The sequence below is a fragment of the Musa acuminata genome, chromosome BXJ1-3 (genome assembly GCF_036884655.1).
Source record: "Musa acuminata AAA Group cultivar baxijiao chromosome BXJ1-3, Cavendish_Baxijiao_AAA, whole genome shotgun sequence".
NCBI classification, from domain to species: domain Eukaryota; kingdom Viridiplantae; phylum Streptophyta; class Magnoliopsida; order Zingiberales; family Musaceae; genus Musa; species Musa acuminata.
In genome coordinates, this window is record NC_088329.1 from 38,066,207 (window position 1) to 38,081,506 (window position 15,300).

At 46.1% G+C, this 15,300-nt stretch overlaps 4 protein-coding genes across 6 annotated transcripts; 2 read left to right on the forward strand and 2 right to left on the reverse strand.

Annotated features, from left to right (window-relative positions):
* Window positions 1-399: 399 nt before the first annotated feature.
* LOC103979264 (uncharacterized) lies at window positions 400-4,866 on the forward strand. The gene is made up of 6 exons (XM_009395342.3): window positions 400-917; window positions 1,898-2,011; window positions 2,377-2,457; window positions 3,894-4,066; window positions 4,135-4,231; window positions 4,537-4,866. The coding sequence occupies exons 1-6, from the start codon at window positions 594-596 to the stop codon at window positions 4,648-4,650; spliced, it is 903 nt and encodes a 300-aa protein (XP_009393617.2). The 5' UTR covers window positions 400-593; the 3' UTR covers window positions 4,651-4,866.
* Window positions 4,867-5,404: 538 nt separating this feature from the next.
* On the reverse strand, window positions 5,405-7,378 carry LOC103979263 (pentatricopeptide repeat-containing protein At1g66345, mitochondrial). The gene has a single exon (XM_009395341.3). The coding sequence runs from the start codon at window positions 7,284-7,286 to the stop codon at window positions 5,529-5,531; it is 1,758 nt and encodes a 585-aa protein (XP_009393616.2). The 5' UTR covers window positions 7,287-7,378; the 3' UTR covers window positions 5,405-5,528.
* Window positions 7,379-7,597: 219 nt separating this feature from the next.
* LOC135584625 (chaperone protein dnaJ C76, chloroplastic-like) lies at window positions 7,598-9,366 on the forward strand. Of its 3 annotated transcripts, none has more exons than XM_065134712.1 (6): window positions 7,598-7,814; window positions 7,933-8,116; window positions 8,209-8,401; window positions 8,493-8,599; window positions 8,690-8,903; window positions 9,047-9,366. In XM_065134712.1, the coding sequence occupies exons 1-6, from the start codon at window positions 7,702-7,704 to the stop codon at window positions 9,187-9,189; spliced, it is 954 nt and encodes a 317-aa protein (XP_064990784.1). In that variant the 5' UTR covers window positions 7,598-7,701; the 3' UTR covers window positions 9,190-9,366. The 3 variants fall into 3 exon arrangements, with proteins under 3 accessions (XP_064990784.1, XP_064990772.1, XP_064990780.1); XM_065134700.1 differs by having other exon boundaries at window positions 7,612-7,844; XM_065134708.1 differs by having other exon boundaries at window positions 7,613-7,808.
* A 268-nt stretch (window positions 9,367-9,634) lies between these two features.
* LOC135628180 (leucine-rich repeat receptor-like serine/threonine-protein kinase RGI4) lies at window positions 9,635-13,974 on the reverse strand. Its single transcript, XM_065134719.1, has 2 exons — window positions 10,505-13,974; window positions 9,635-10,391 (listed from the first exon to the last, which is right to left on the reverse strand). The coding sequence occupies exons 1-2, from the start codon at window positions 13,383-13,385 to the stop codon at window positions 9,901-9,903; spliced, it is 3,372 nt and encodes a 1,123-aa protein (XP_064990791.1). The 5' UTR covers window positions 13,386-13,974; the 3' UTR covers window positions 9,635-9,900.
* Window positions 13,975-15,300: the final 1,326 nt, after the last annotated feature.

The window sequence follows — 15,300 nt, forward strand, 5'->3', positions numbered from 1 at the left end:
AAATCCCTTTTGCAAAAATAAAAAACGGGGCATCATCTCATAAAAGCCCTTTAATAACAGTTTATTTTAGATAAAAATTGTCCAAATTAGATCCTGCTTTCGATTGGTCCCGCATGTGAAACGTGTCTCCTCCTTAGCCGTACCTGTGCGTCCGATTTTTTTCTGCACATCCACGACACGATACGCCATCGATCATTAAAGATCGCAAAGGTCCAAAAGTCCATACCACAATTTTCAACCAAAACCTACGTTTATTTTCTTCCCCAAAAAATCATATAAAACGAATTTATTTATCCCTTAAACGATGCCATGCCGCGCCACCAATCCATCATATTAGATAACAAATATTCTTATGAAACGGAAATAAATATTTTTATGTGAGCAGTGTCATCGAGGACGAAAACATAAATCTAACGAATGTGGAATCGGACAGTCGAAAGCAGCGCTTGTTTCTCCTCCTCACTCGCTCTCCGTGAACGCAGATTTAGATCTGGGGGAGAAAGGGCGAGTGGGCGATACAAATCTGGGGGACAGATAAGATAAGATTGATCGAACAGCAATCAACTGGTGCTCAACCAGCAAGCAGAGTCGAGATGATCCAATCTCTCGTGACCTTGAAGCTGCTGCCAGGGTTGAATCCCGCGACGAAAGCCACCTCGGGAAGAGGCTGGCCGACCCGTGATATCGTGGAAAGAGGAGGCGGTGGGATCGGAACGAGAAGGCGATGTGCGAATGTTAGGGAGGCGAAAGCAACCTCATCGTCGCTTCCTACCCCTCCGGATGGGGATCGGGATCGGGATCGGGATGGCAAGGAGGAGGGCGAGGAGGGGGCTTCTTCCGCCGCCGCTTCGTTCCTGTTTAGGAGCCAGACGTATGCTTTGCTCAAGCAACAGATGGCGGTCGCGGCCAAGTTCGAGGTGGGCGTCGCTTCCCCTGGCTTCTTCTTCTTCTTCTTCTTCTTGAGTTTGTATCCGGACAATCTAGTATTCGATGTTGTCCATCGATTCTGCTCAAATCTATTCTATTCTTGATGAAATTTTTGCATGGGTTCTTGCTATGAAATTTTGCAAGTATAAACTTGCATGCAACCTCTGCATAAAAATGACCATGCCTGCAAATCATCAGCATTTGATGCGTGATTATGCTTTGATATACAACTTTGTAACTGCTCCACAGCTCTACTTTGTCGTGAGGATCTGCAATCTTGTCTGGGTAGTATTTCTTGGCAACATTCATCTTGAGTGCTTGTATGGCCATAGACTGGAACTGATAATGGACACATAACAAACTGGTAGCATTACATCACTCGAACTTTTTCCTTTTTGTTGAGGTGGCGGGTGTGTGGATTTTATTAGAAAGATAGGGAAAAGTATTTTTATTCGCGAACAATTAGGCATAGTTTGGTAAAATAAGAAAGAGTTATTTAAGATGATATTAACATATGCCAACTAGATTTATAGGCATTGTAGACAAAGACTTAATTATTCTTAATTTAAATAAAATATTACTTTTGCATAGCTCGACGACAGTAAAATGAAATTCATGTAGCCACCATAAATAGTTCAGGCATTGTGGTTTATTGTATATTGTCACCAGTGTCTCTACTCTGCTTTGATGTTTTCTTTAATGTTCTTATACTCTTAAACTTCGACCATTTCCCCCTTTATGTTCATTTCTTTTCCTCTTTTGACACTGAGGATCACATAGGAGTAGAGGACTAATTAAATTTTTAGCTGTTTGGCATATTCTAGTATTGTGCTACTATCAACTGTAAAATTCTCTAATAGATATGTGAGTAGGTATTTTTAGATTTTGACCCATATATATAAATGAGTTCGGCATATCTTACAAAGTCTTAGTCTTCTCTACTGCCATAAGGCTGTTCTGGTTCTGTCAGGACTACAAAGAGGCTGCTAGAATCAGGGATTCCTTGAAATTCTTTGAGGAGGAGGAGCCAGCATTGCACCTTCGCAAGTTGTTGAGGAAGGCAATTGAAGAGGAGAGATTTGAGGTATTATATTATGATATTCTTTTGAATCATGAATTTTTGGTTCTCGCATAGGCAAATAAGTTGTTCAGATCAAAATATTATTCATGTGGATAAGTATGCTTTTTGGGGCATCCCGAATTGCACATTATTTTGAGACATTAAAATAAAAGGTCACTGGTTGCAAAAATTAAGTGGATCCGGAAAGTGCTGCCCACCCATCTGATCACCAAGTCCTCCAGCAATTGCTCAGTTTGCTATGGTACATCTACAGGCTCATATCTTGGACTACCTCGGCTATGTGTTGACTTCTTAACAATCCAACTGGACTACCTCTGGTTATATTTCAATGAGTTAACAATATTCTAATATCAGAGTATGCTTTCCAGGATGCAGCCAAATACAGGGATGAGTTAAAGATTATAGCACCACATTCCCTCCTCAAATGTTCGAGTGATGCTACTACTCTGGTAAAATTCCTCTGTGTGTATTTTGTTTGATTAGTTTAATTTGTGTTCATTATTCATGTTGATGGTTTCATCATCCTTGAATGCTAAGTTTTACCAATGCGTTTACCAGTTCTACTAATTGTTGATTGACTAAATGGGTAATTTTGATAGGAGGCGACTGATCATGCTTGTCTTCTCTCTATATTTTGCAAATTTTGAGCTTCAAATTTCGGGAGCTTGTTGTCATTAATTGAATTTTTGAAGTATTCATTTCTTTTTATGAAGTTGCTATAGTTGCCTTTTAGATCTTGATGATGATTTATTGGTTTGTGGCCTCACTATAACCTACCATTTCTCACAGGTACAAAATCATCTCAAAACATCCTCATAAATCAACCAACAAAGTACTACCATGACAAGCTATTTAATCTTATTTTCATATTAATTTGGGTTCATTTAGAAAATTGAATTTTAGGATGAATGCCAGGGTATCTATCATGAGCAGAGAAATCTTTTTTTATTTGATTATATTCAAATGAGGAGAGAGAGGAAGAGAAAGATGTTAATAGTGAAAGATAATGATGAATGATAGAAAAGATAATAACCAAAAATGTTAACTATTAGACTCAATTTTGCTCAAGGGGTAACTTGGAATGAAGTCTCATGCCTCCTTAGATAACATATGCAGGTAATGGAATTACATCATAGGTAATTAAAATGTGACCTTCCACTACTTACATGTTTCGGAGAAACATAATTTGTTCATTTGTTAATCTTTGACCACTTCTCCCTTTTTTTGGACCCCCAATACAAGAAAAGGCAAAAAAAAAAAAAAGTAAAAAGAGAGAATATAACATCTTATATATTAAGGCATAACAGTCATTGGATCTTTCCTTATTCAGCTAAGATATCTTTTATATATGTTTTGAAACTTGTAAAATAATTCTTCAATTAACAATTGAAATCAAGGTTTGCAATACCGTTTTGGATGGTCTGGTACAGACTCTATTTACTGATCCAACAAACTATCAGTACACGAACCAGGATAAACTGGGTGATATGCCCAGCACAAAAGTTATATTATCCTGTATAAGGCCTTCAAACTTAGGAATGTAACTCTCATACTTCACATGTAGACAATGGAATAACATCATGAAAAATTAAATTGCAATCTCACTCCAATAACATCATCAAAAATAAAATATTTTCATTCATTCACTTTTTGATCTTCAATTTAGATCTTTTCTTTCTTATGGACCCCAAGTACAAGAAAAATAAGATGAAATTATAAAATAGAAAGAATATAATAGATTCAGATTACACCAATATATACGTCCATGTATCAAATAATTGTAAGCATATAGTCATATATAAATGAAATGTTATCCTCATATGAACAACTGCATCTGTATCCTTTTGAAAACTTGTATGCCCCTTTTGAAATCTCAACATTTTAGGGTATTCGAGTGCAAGTCAGGAGTGTTTATATCGAGAGCCGGAGCCATCCGTCCAAGTGGCAATACTTTTTTGCCTACAGAATACGAATCAGTAATAATTCACAGCATCCTGTTCAGCTTCTAAGAAGGCATTGGATCATCACCGATGCTAATGGTCGAACCGAGAATGTTTGGTCAGTCAAGTTCTTCTAGATGTTCTTATGTTCTTCGAAAGTTCTTCCTAACTTCTCTTTTTATTCAGGGGAGCAGGTGTAATCGGTGAACAACCTGTTATACATCCTAGGACTGGATTTGAGTATTCTTCTGCTTGTCCATTAAGCACCCCTAGTGGAAGAATGGTATGCTTTACTTACTATCTTCCCATCATGGAATAATTACAGTTTTTGAATAAGTAAATCATGTTAAAAGAAATATGACATCATACAAGCACACAAATGGCGCTTCTGTCTGTATTCTGTAGATCAACTCTTAACATTTTGCTTTCAATTAAATTAATGTCTTTGATGTCTTTATGATATTTTGTACAATATCTATGACAATCTACATGACAGTTGGTGAATGAGTTAGGGCTTCAATTGACATCTAAATTTTCATATTTTAGATCATTTTACCAGATATATTTAAATTTCATTTACATGTACAGGAAGGTGACTTTGAAATGAAGCGCATTGATAAGGTGGGTTCACCAACCTTTAATGTAGCAATTGCCCCATTCTCTCTGTCCATAATGGGGGATGACAATGATGGGCTCCTCTAAGACCAAGCAGAACAGAGCATGAAGCTTCGTAAATAAATTGATTTGCTTCTGGGCGTGGATTAGAAGCAGTGGCAGAAGGTTAATCAATGATGTTGTATAATAATAGCTGAGGTGTGTAATATTAAGACAATCGGTACAAGGTGAGTGTGATATGTCTCAAGTTCAAGTTTACGTGTAAGCGTCATGTACCTCATTTAATATAATATATTTTTTTTATATTTTTGTATAAAAAAGATGGGCTTCGAGGTGATCTATGATCACAGAATTATTTGAAAAATGTATTCTCACTAGATTATTTTGGATTGGCAAGTTATCCTTCTTAGCCATTATATTTAATATGTCATGATGGATAGAGTATCTAGCCATTTTTGTGGTTATATTTTATGATTCCCATTTTATTTGTTAAAACTTATAAATATAGAGTTTTTTTATTTGTTAAAACGTATAAATATGTTGAATTCTTTTCTAATAACATAAACTTTTGAGATTTATCATTACCTAATTAAAATTTTTAAGATAATATCAGAATAGGTCATGAGTTTGAATCCTACATATGAGTTTCCGTATCCGTTCTTCATTTAGGCTAAGCTCATTTGTGTCTCATTCATTCACCACCGATTGAGATTATTTGTCTAATTCTTCATTATATCTCAGAGTCGACGATGTGAGGAAAAATAAGGTCATGTTTCACTTTTGTAAGTATAAGAATTTTCATATAATTTTTGAAAGTATAGAGAATAAAATATAAAGATAATTAATTAAATAGAATAATATGTATTTAGCTTCACCAATCATATCAATGGCTCATTGTACAATTGATTGTGTTCGTTACTCAAAATGCAGAGCAGACCGGTAAACAACAGAACAGTTTTCCAAATTCACAAATGTCTCGATGCTCGAGTTCTCAGCACTTCCTTCACTAGACGCATAAAAGTATCTGAACACGGGACCAACTCCTTCATGATCATGTCATCATAGAGGAGAAGCGCCCTCCGCACATCACCCTCGATACAATACCCTGCGATCAACGAATCATACATGCAACTCGTAGGCACCAATTCCTTCGTCGTCCCCCCGATGCTAAGAAACTTCTCAGCATCATTGACCTTTCCACATCGACACAGGTTCCTGATCATGGACGTGTAAACAACGGGATCAGATCCGATGCCCCTGTGCTCCATTTCGTAGTACAGTTTAAGGACTTCTCGAGCATTTCCAGTATCCCCATACCCATCGATGAGGCCCAGGTACATGTCCCGGTCGGGGACGAGTCCCTTCTCCAACAAAGAAGTCAGCAGTCGATTGGCCTCCTCGACCTCCCCGGCTTTGCAGAGTGTGCTCAGTATCTCATTGCAAGCGCTGCAACTTGGCATGAACCCGTCGTCGAGCATCTTCTCACAATGCTTCAAGCTCTCCTCCCTCCTCCCGGTTCTCGACAACCCCACGATCAGATGATTGTAAGTCTCGTCGTACGGTCTCAGTCCCATCGAGAGCATCTCTTCCATCAGTCGAACAGCCTCTTCGATGCTTCTCTCGGAGTAGGATCCTATCAAGGAAGTATAAACGAAGGAATTCAAGCTGCAACTTCTGTTGATCATCTCGTTCCGTGTCTCGTATGCCGAATCTAAGTTGGGCATCTTGCAGTAGGCAGATATTATCAAAGAATAGGCGATATCGTCGAGCACCATGTTCCTCTGTAGCATTCTCTTCAACAGCATGATCGCTTCTTCGGCCCTGCCCTCCTCAATGATCCTGAAAGCCAGTGCGGCATTCACGATCACGCCGGGAGGACAACGCTTCCCGTGGATCCTATCCAGAACGCCCACCATCTTTGGCAGAACCCCCGCCTTGCACATCACGTCAACCATGACCTGCGTCGTGGCTTTGTTGGGGTATATCCTTCTCACCAACATATACTCAAACACCTTCCAGGCCAAGCCACTCTGATCGGATCTCTGTGCCACGCGCAGCATCGTGTTGAAGCTGATTAGATTCGCATCGAATCCGCGGTCTCCCAAGTATCTGCAAGCGTCGAAAGCTGCCCCGACCATTCTCATGTTCGAGTACGTCTGCAGCAGCAGATCGAAAACGCGGCGTCCGGGGAGGACAGCTTCGTAAGTACTCAGAAGCACCTCCGCGACCGAAGAACCCCGGGCGTACTTGCCGATTGCCGATTCCAGCAGCGCCCGCGCGTCGACGAGAAGCCCGGCGCGGACGAGGATGTGAACGATGAAGCAGTAGGAGCGCAGGTCGTGCTCGAAACGCCTGGTCCGGGATGACCAATGGAAGAAAGTCAGCGCCTTTTTGGCGTCATCAGGCTCCTTGAGATCGAGAAGCACGCTCTCCACAAGGGGTTGGGTGAGTTCTACGGATCCAAAACTGGTGGTTAAGCTGTCAAAGCTCCAGCCTTTGCTCATCGCGCTGGTGATCACGAAGGAAATCTCAGGAAAGACGGGTTCTTTGTGTTGTCCGGCGCGGTGAGGAGGAGAGAGGAGGGTTCGGCAAGCACAAAGGGATCGGTGGCGAAACTGGCGGCTTTGAGCATTTGTCGCCAGGGGTGGAACGCGGCGTAGGACACAGCCGACGCTTCGAACGATGACAGTACACATGGAACTCATTCCCCAAGTAAACGACATGAGCGATGCCGGGACGGATTAGGGTTAAAGGTCGCCCGAACGCTGACACCCTTCGGCTTCTCTTCATCCTTTTGCTTGTCTCATCTCCTCCTCTATACTTACTCAAAATAATAGAATTAATGGCTTCATTTGATTCCTATTAACTCGGTGATCAATTAAATCCTATCCAAACCAAATGGAGCTCAAGTGACCGATTAATCTATTTAAGTTAATCTCAAACATTTAATCATAGTTCAAGCTCTGTAAATTTCGACCAATTATGGCAAAAATATCTAACATAAGGGAAACCGCGAGAGAGAAATATCTATGTCTACATCCTTTAGCAAACACAAATATCTTAGGGGGGAGCGGACTGCGGCAAGTTTGGAGAGTGCAATCTTAATTGTCTCCTCCATCGGCGATCAATTGCTAGAAAATGATATCCTGTAGCAGAAATCCAGCAGCCTTTGCCTTCTCGATGCCCGATAAGCCTGGGAAGGTTGATCGCACCTTCCATTTCCGGTCAACCAGGAAGACAACAGTGTACAAGTACACACCCCTAGCTGAAGAATCTGTTTGGTACTCAAGTTTCAAGCTGGAGACTGAACTCTCATCTTCTCTTTTCTCATTCTGCTACTGCTTGTGTTGTGATTCTCCTGGTTTCCAGTGCTCGATCGAGAGGGGCAGCCACCGGAATCAGATGTTGCAGCGGAAAGAAAGGCCGAGAGGATTCCGTGCCGAGGAACTACTATGAACTGCTTGGGGTCTCTACTGATTCCACCCCTCAGCAAATCAAGGATGCCTACCGGAGTTTACAGAAGAAACACCACCCAGATATCGCCGGCCAAAAGGTCTCTTACTGGTATTTTTGAGGCTGAAATCTTCCATGATCAGGACAAACGGTGACTTGAATTCATTCACTCTGGTACCTGTTCTATCTCAGGGCCATGACTACACGCTGATGCTGAACCAGGCGTATCGTACACTGATGAGAGAGGAATCAAGGTCAAGATACGATACCGCTTGCGGCAGGAGATCTGAATGGTCTGGGAGCAACTTTTCTGGGTTAGGTTACAGTTCATGGAATGGACCATTGGGATCACAAGCTCTCTTCGTAGATGAACACAGATGCATAGGTGGAAACCTCATGAAATCTCAGTCATCACACGTACTTGTACTGTAGGTACGAAAGTTCTGGTCGTTGTTCTCATATATGTTGGGTTGCAGGTTGCCAGGAGTGTGTCCATCATGCAAGCGAGACGTTCGAGATGGATGAAGCTTTTGGGAGTGCTCGCGTCAAGGTTCAGTTCGGAGACCATGCCAAGAACATAGAGGTAAAACTTGCTACTACATGAGCTGAATCAATGCCCACGCCACATTTGAGCCTGTGTTCTGTGGAAGATTTGAGAGGGTTTCGAGCGCAGGTTTCAGTCGATTCATGCCCCGTCAACTGCATCCATTGGGTGGACGCAGAAGAGCTGCCATTGCTGGAGTTCCTGGTTCGCCCGCAACCCAAGAAGGCCTACGGTGTCTTCGGAGGAGGATGGGAGAGGCCTGCAGATGTTTTTGCTGCTGCCAAATCCTTGAAGAAGCAACTCAAAGAGCAAGAAGAGAAGAAACACAACCGAGATCATAAAGGTACAAACAGTAGCTTCTGACTCCTATCTTTTTCTCAATCAATGAGACAATCTCTAGCCTCATGGAACATATTAATGTAAGCAACATACAGAAATCTACTTGATTTCGTGAACTTTGATGCAATTTTGCTGATATCACTGCAGAAGATGCAGAGATAGAACCGGAGACACCAGCCCAAACAAAAGCGAGATATCACGCCAGTATGAAGTTGCAGTTCCAAGAACTCCTCCAAATGTTTGGTCGTCTGGGAGAATTCTTCGTTGCAGAGGAATCTAAGGAGAAATAGGTTCAAGAAACGGATTGGTGGTACGTAAATGAAACTATGTGACGGCATCTTATTGAAACAATTATGTATGTAGTGATGGAAATATATGGTTAGAACTCTTTGGTGTTGATACAGATGACTTACTTTATATATGATGAGTTTGTTTTGTACTTTAAATATATACTTTGAATTATTATATGGTTCGATCGTACGATTAATTTTGGGTACATATGTCATTAGCTAATGAACTTAGAATTAGTAGATGATAAGGGATCATTTGGTCGTCGGCCATTGGTGCGATCCATAGGCTCACGAGAAATTATCCGTAATGAGTATACCCACATGATTTTACCTCTAAGGGTAAGTCAGGTAAATGATCTGACAGGAAATTATCCCCTTTATATATGTCAGGTAAGGAAGACCTGACAGACTTATGAGTACGGACTTACGAGCCTTTGGTTCTCATACTTCTCAATCAGACTAAATGACCTATAAATTTACTTCTCATGTGAGACTATATCATTAATATCACAATTCTAATCGATCAAGAAATGATATTTTAATTTTGAATAGGGGATAAATGAAAATTTTGCCTTCCATGATTCTTCCTAATTTGGAGCTCCGACGGAACGGAGCGTTCCTTATCGGCGGACCATTATGCCCTGGACATTGTTCCAGCGCATCTGGTCTCCGATGTCATTGCAAGCGAGCGATTGCCGGCGGTGAGAGATGTCATTGCAAGCAATTGTCGATGCTGCGCGAAGAGGAGGAGAACGCGAGCGAGCATTGGGAGGGGGTGCGGATGGCAGCCTCTGCCGGCTCATCCCTCTTTCTGACCTCTCGATCGCCGACGCTGACGGATCCGGGCTTGCGGGCCTCGGCAGGGTTGCTGGGATCGTCGTGGCCATGGATTTCGCGGAGGAGGGCGGCGACGTCCTTCATGGTGGGGCGGTCGTCGGTGCGGGTGCTGGTGCAGAGGAGGGCGATGCCGAGGGCCTGGAGCATCTCCTGGACCTGGGGGTCGGCACGCCCCTGGAGCCTGGGGTCCACCACCTCCACCGGGTCACGCTTCCTCCTGAGGTGGTCCTGCACCCACTGCACCACGCTCTGCCCCTCCCCGAACGCTGGGTCCGCCGGCCTCCTCCCCGTTATGGTCTCCAGCAGCACCACCCCGAAGCTGTACACGTCGCTCTTCGTTGTGATCCTCGTCATGCACCCGTGCTCTGTTCCGCGCAGAGCAAATGCAGCAATTAGTGGACGTGATGACTAACTCAGATTAGCTGTATGATCGAGCCAACAAGAAGAGAAGATGATGAAGGACAAGACTTGAGCTAACCGGGAGCAATGTAGCCGTAAGAGCCAGCGAATGCGGGCGTGTGGGAATCGCGCCTGTCCGCTCCGCCGTCGTCCACCACTCGAGCGAGGCCGAAATCCGCGAGGCAAGCTTCGTACCGCTCGCCCAGGAGGACGTTCTCCGTCTTCACGTCGCCATGGATGATCGCTGGCACGCAGTCGTGGTGCAGGTAGGCAAGCCCCTCCGCCACCCCGACGGCAATCCCCAGCCGCACCTCCCACTCCACCGCCGCTACCGTGCCTCCGCCGTGGAGCAGCCCGCCCAGCGTCCCGCTCGGGAGGTAGTCGTAAAACAGTAGCCGGGAACGGCGGTTCGCCGCCCACCCAAGCAGCCGCACGATTTTCCGGTGCCTCACGCGCGCCAGGGCTCCAATCTCGCACGCGAAGGCCGCGGCCGCCGCCTCATCACCCGTGCGGAACTTCTTGACGGCGATCAGCGCCCCCGTGGCCGGGATCCTCACACGGTACACCACCCCGGACCAACCCCGGCCGATGACATTCGACGCCGTGAGTCTCCGGGCCACATCGACAACACCAATCTCCATCTTCTGGTACAGAGTCACCTCCCACGGCGGCGACAAGTCGCCGTCCTTCTCCTCCTCGTCGCACCCGTCCTCGCGGTGGGCCCTTCTCCTGCTAGCAAGGGCGATGGCCGCCGTGGCGAATAGCACGACCGCAGCCGAAAGGAGCACCGCCGTTGCGACGCGGCCAGCCCTCCGCGCGTTGATTCGGTCGCTGACATCGTCGAAACCGGAGCAGCGGGCGAGGCAGAGTGCTGGGTTGCCTTCTAAGTCGCCGATCGGGAGCTTGGAGAAGAAGACGCTGTCCGGGACGCGGCCGGAGAAGTTGTTGAAGGAGACATTAAGGGCAACGAGGTTTTCGAGGGCGGCCAGGGGCTGGAGGTCGCCCGAGAGCCGGTTGTGGGAGAGATCAAGCACCCCGAGCCGGATGAGCGCTGCGAACTCCGCCGGTATCTGGCCCGAAAGGTCGTTGTAGCTCAGATTCACGGCGATCTCCAACGCCATTATCTTGCCAATGGTCGCTGGGATCTCACCGGAGAGCCTGTTATTGCTCAGATCCAACAGCTGGAGCCGCGAGCACGAGCCGACCGCAGGCGGGATCTGGCCGGAGAACTGGTTCCTCGCGAGAGTAAGCTTTGTGAGTGAGGTCAGTAAACCGATTGCCGGCGGCAGATCCCCACCGATGGAGTTATCGGAGAGGTCTATGTACTGTAGCGATACGAGGCCCTCGAAGAGCCCATCCGGTAGGCTGCCGCCGATGTTGTTGTCGTGGAGATCGACGAAGGTCAGATTCCGGCACGCCGCCATCGCCCCAGGGATGGCTCCGGCAAGCCGGTTCGAGCTGAGATCTAGGAAGCTGAGGTTCTTCAGCAGGCCAATCTCCGGAGGAATCGCTCCGGTGATCCCGTTTCCGTTGGCTCTGAAGCGGACAAGAGACGAGCAGTTGCCGACCTCTGGCGGGATTGGGCCGGACAAATCGTTGTCCAGGAGCAGCAGCTTGCTCAGGCTCCTCAGCCGGAAGATTCCCTTGGGGATGGAGCCAGTGAGATTGTTCTGCGACAGGTCCACGGCCTCAAGATTCTCGCAACCGCCCATCTCCGGCGGGATTCCCCCTGTGAGCCGGTTAGCCCAGAGGTACAGCGTCCGGAGCTTCACCAGCAGGCCGATTTCTGCTGGTATCCCGCCGGAGATCAGGTTGTTGTCAAGCTCAAGGTCGGAGAGGTTCCGGCAGCGAGCGATCTCCGGTAGTATCGGGCCTGATATCTGGTTCACACTTAGCTGGAGCTCCCGGAGGTCAGTGATGTTGCCGAGGGTGGCGGGGATCCTCCCCGTCAAGCCGTTCATCGAGAGATCAACCACCTGAAGTTCGCCGCAATCTCCGAGCTCCGGTGGGATCACGCCTACCAGATTGTTCTGCCAGAGCAGCAGGTTTCGGAGCTTCTTGAGCTGACCCAGCTGCGGCGGAATGGAACCCGAGAGAGAGTTCTCGTAGAGGTACATGTTCTGCAGCTCCGCGCACTGGCCCAACTCTGGCGGGATTGGGCCCGAGAGCAGCGCGGTGTAGATGGCCAACGTCTGGAGATTCCTCAACGCTCCCATGCTGGGGGGCAGCGGACCGGAGATGCCGGTCTCCGCGAGGCCGATGATGACCATGCTGGTGCAATTGCCAATCTCCGGGGGCAATGCACCTCGCAGGTTCTTGTTCCCTCCCGCCCGGAATACCTCGAGCCTCGCGAGTTGCCCGATGGTCGGCGGAATCTCCCCCTCGAGCTGGTTGTCGTAGACGACCAGCCACCGGAGCAGCGAGAGGTTGCCGATGGAGGCCGGAATCGGTCCCTCGAGTAGGTTGGAGTTGAGATAAAGGCGCTCAAGGCGGCTTCCCGGCCGGCACAGGCCGTCGGGGATGGAGCCCGTGAGCGCATTGTCGCTGAGATCCAGGTGGACCAGTCGGGGGAGCTCTCCCAGCTGCGGCGGGATGGGGCCGGACAGATTAGTCCCGGAGAGCACCAGCTTCGAGAGGGAGCTCGCCAGCGCGCTCAGGTTGGCCGGCACGCCGCCCAGCAAGTCCACGTACTGCAGAGTCAACTCCACCACTCGGCCGCTGGCGTCGCAGGTGATGCCATACCACCGGCACGGGCTCGCGTCGTTCGGGTTCCAGTCAGCAAGTACATCATCATTACTGCTATCACCATTCAAGCTCCGCTTCCACGAAAGCAGCGCCTCGCCCTGCAGGTCGATGGCGCGGGCGTCCATGGATAAGAGAACAGAGCACAACAGTAGCTGGAAGAAGCAGGAGGAGGAGGCCCTCCACACGCTTCCAGCTTCGCCAGGCATCACTACCATGGACTACTACTATATTCACTGGCGCTCTCTTTTGCTGCCGGTGAAAGAGGAGAGCGTGGAGGATGTTGACGGAGGGAAACGAGGAGCAGCAGTAGAAAGAAGAAAGGGAAGAAAAGGAGAAGAGAGGTCCGACAATGGCTTACCATCACATATATACATAATAAATATAAATCACCTGCAGCGCTAACATTGAGAAGACCCAGAATCTCCGGATCCAAGACTTCCAGCCGGGCAATGAGCAGATGAAAACACAACCCGAGGTAACTTGTTGCAGACGTTTGGGCCGTCACAAATGCAAAGCAAGAGGTGGAGCAGTAATTTGATGGAGAAGATTCCCCTGCGTTGGCATAATGGCAGTAGCTATGAGCAGCATTAAGCGTCTCGTGACAGACAGAGGCAGTCTTAATTTAAGCCAACATTAACGTGGATCCCGATTCATCTTTTGTCATTGACAATTGATGTTCTGTTCCTTGCTGAACTCTTACCACGAGAGCTACAATTTATGCTAATTGGGATCTGATTCCAATTAGGTCAACTAATCTTGTCAATCTCAAATCTATGGAGACTCATCGACATGATGCCTACCATATGACTGGGAAGCTACAGTGTGTTGTCGTACGGTCGGCTTTAATATATAGAACGTTATCGGGAGTCGATTAATTGAAATGCGATGTCGCTTTAGCACGTGAGGCGGTGGGGGCGCTTTGCCCGCCTGCTCGTGACGGTAGGTTTTGTTTAGGGAGAGCAGTGTGTGATGGATGGCTAGTGGTAGGAGCATGTGTGTGTGTGTGTGTGCGCTTACATAGTAGGAGAGTACGGTTGGGATTTCAAACCTGACATGGTTACGATAATAATTGCAACCATCAGGGCCTCTGGTGGTGACGTGATGGATGATGAGGAGGATGGGAATCTAGGCACGAGGGAGGGGAGTGGGTAGGTCACATGCGATGAGAGAGAGAGAGAGATGGTGGAGTGATCATGGAGGTCATAGTCTACGCTATTTTATTTGATGAACAGAGTTGCTAATCCGACGATTCAATTAGGTTTGTCGATGCGGTCATGTGGTCTCGTGCAAGCCTATTGTAGGGAAATTTTTGTCGATGGGCGGGTGAAAGAAAGAGACTAAACAAAACCCACCGATTGGTACCGAATTAGAATTGTCAATTTCGATTTCAGGATAGAATCAGAATCAAACATAGAATCATTAATCTATTACAATTTTAATCTTAATAAATTTAATTTTTGGACATGATTTATCACCAAAACTTAACATTTTTTTAACACATAATAAGTTTTTTAATTAAATGATATTTATGATATTTACATGCGCACTTGACATGTATCATCTTATATCAAAATCTAATTTTATTTTAAATAAAATAAAATTTAAACCGATTTATTCCTCGGTTTCACACCAATATATAAACAATATCCGTACCTAATTATGATACCAAAAGAGGCTAATACAATAGTAAACAAGTTGTCTAGATTTATTATTGTGTAGTTCATTAGGCGTTAGACCTCCATGTGTATCATCATGATCTCCATTTGCCTACCTGTTAGACTGTGGCTAAGCCATTTGGTAAGCCGGTTAAGAAGACTAAATTGCAGCTTTTGATACGGCCTTTGGATAAACCAAGTATCGAATTCATTAGCATATATATATATATTTATCTCATCAGGAAGCAATCAAGCCTAAAAACACAACACACAAGCATTGATCATAAAGACCCTCGAAATAAGCAATCTACAAGAGGAGGGGGGTGTGCGCCACATGGAAGAATGATTGGAACGGAGTCCTAAACCAATTGGAAGTCTATCTTAGTGGCAGTACTTATGGAATGATCGAAGAGGAGGGCTCCCCTTATGAGACACTTTCCGGGTTTTGCGGCTATTGCCTTCACTGCTTTTCTCT

Coding starts and splice junctions, on each gene's coding strand:
- LOC103979264 (XM_009395342.3), top strand. CDS start 594: ATGATCCAATCTCTCGTGACCTTGAAGCTGCTGCCAGGGTTGAATCCC. Junction 4,067..4,134: donor GGTCGAACCGAGAATGTTTG/GTCAGTCAAGTT, acceptor CTTTTTATTCAG/GGGAGCAGGTGTAATCGGTG. Junction 4,232..4,536: donor GCACCCCTAGTGGAAGAATG/GTATGCTTTACT, acceptor TTACATGTACAG/GAAGGTGACTTTGAAATGAA.
- LOC103979263 (XM_009395341.3), bottom strand. CDS start 7,286: ATGTCGTTTACTTGGGGAATGAGTTCCATGTGTACTGTCATCGTTCGA.
- LOC135584625 (XM_065134700.1), top strand. CDS start 7,702: ATGATATCCTGTAGCAGAAATCCAGCAGCCTTTGCCTTCTCGATGCCC. Junction 8,117..8,208: donor CAGATATCGCCGGCCAAAAG/GTCTCTTACTGG, acceptor GTTCTATCTCAG/GGCCATGACTACACGCTGAT. Junction 8,600..8,689: donor ACCATGCCAAGAACATAGAG/GTAAAACTTGCT, acceptor TTTCGAGCGCAG/GTTTCAGTCGATTCATGCCC.
- LOC135628180 (XM_065134719.1), bottom strand. CDS start 13,385: ATGGTAGTGATGCCTGGCGAAGCTGGAAGCGTGTGGAGGGCCTCCTCC. Junction 10,392..10,504: donor TTACGGCTACATTGCTCCCG/GTTAGCTCAAGT, acceptor TGCGCGGAACAG/AGCACGGGTGCATGACGAGG.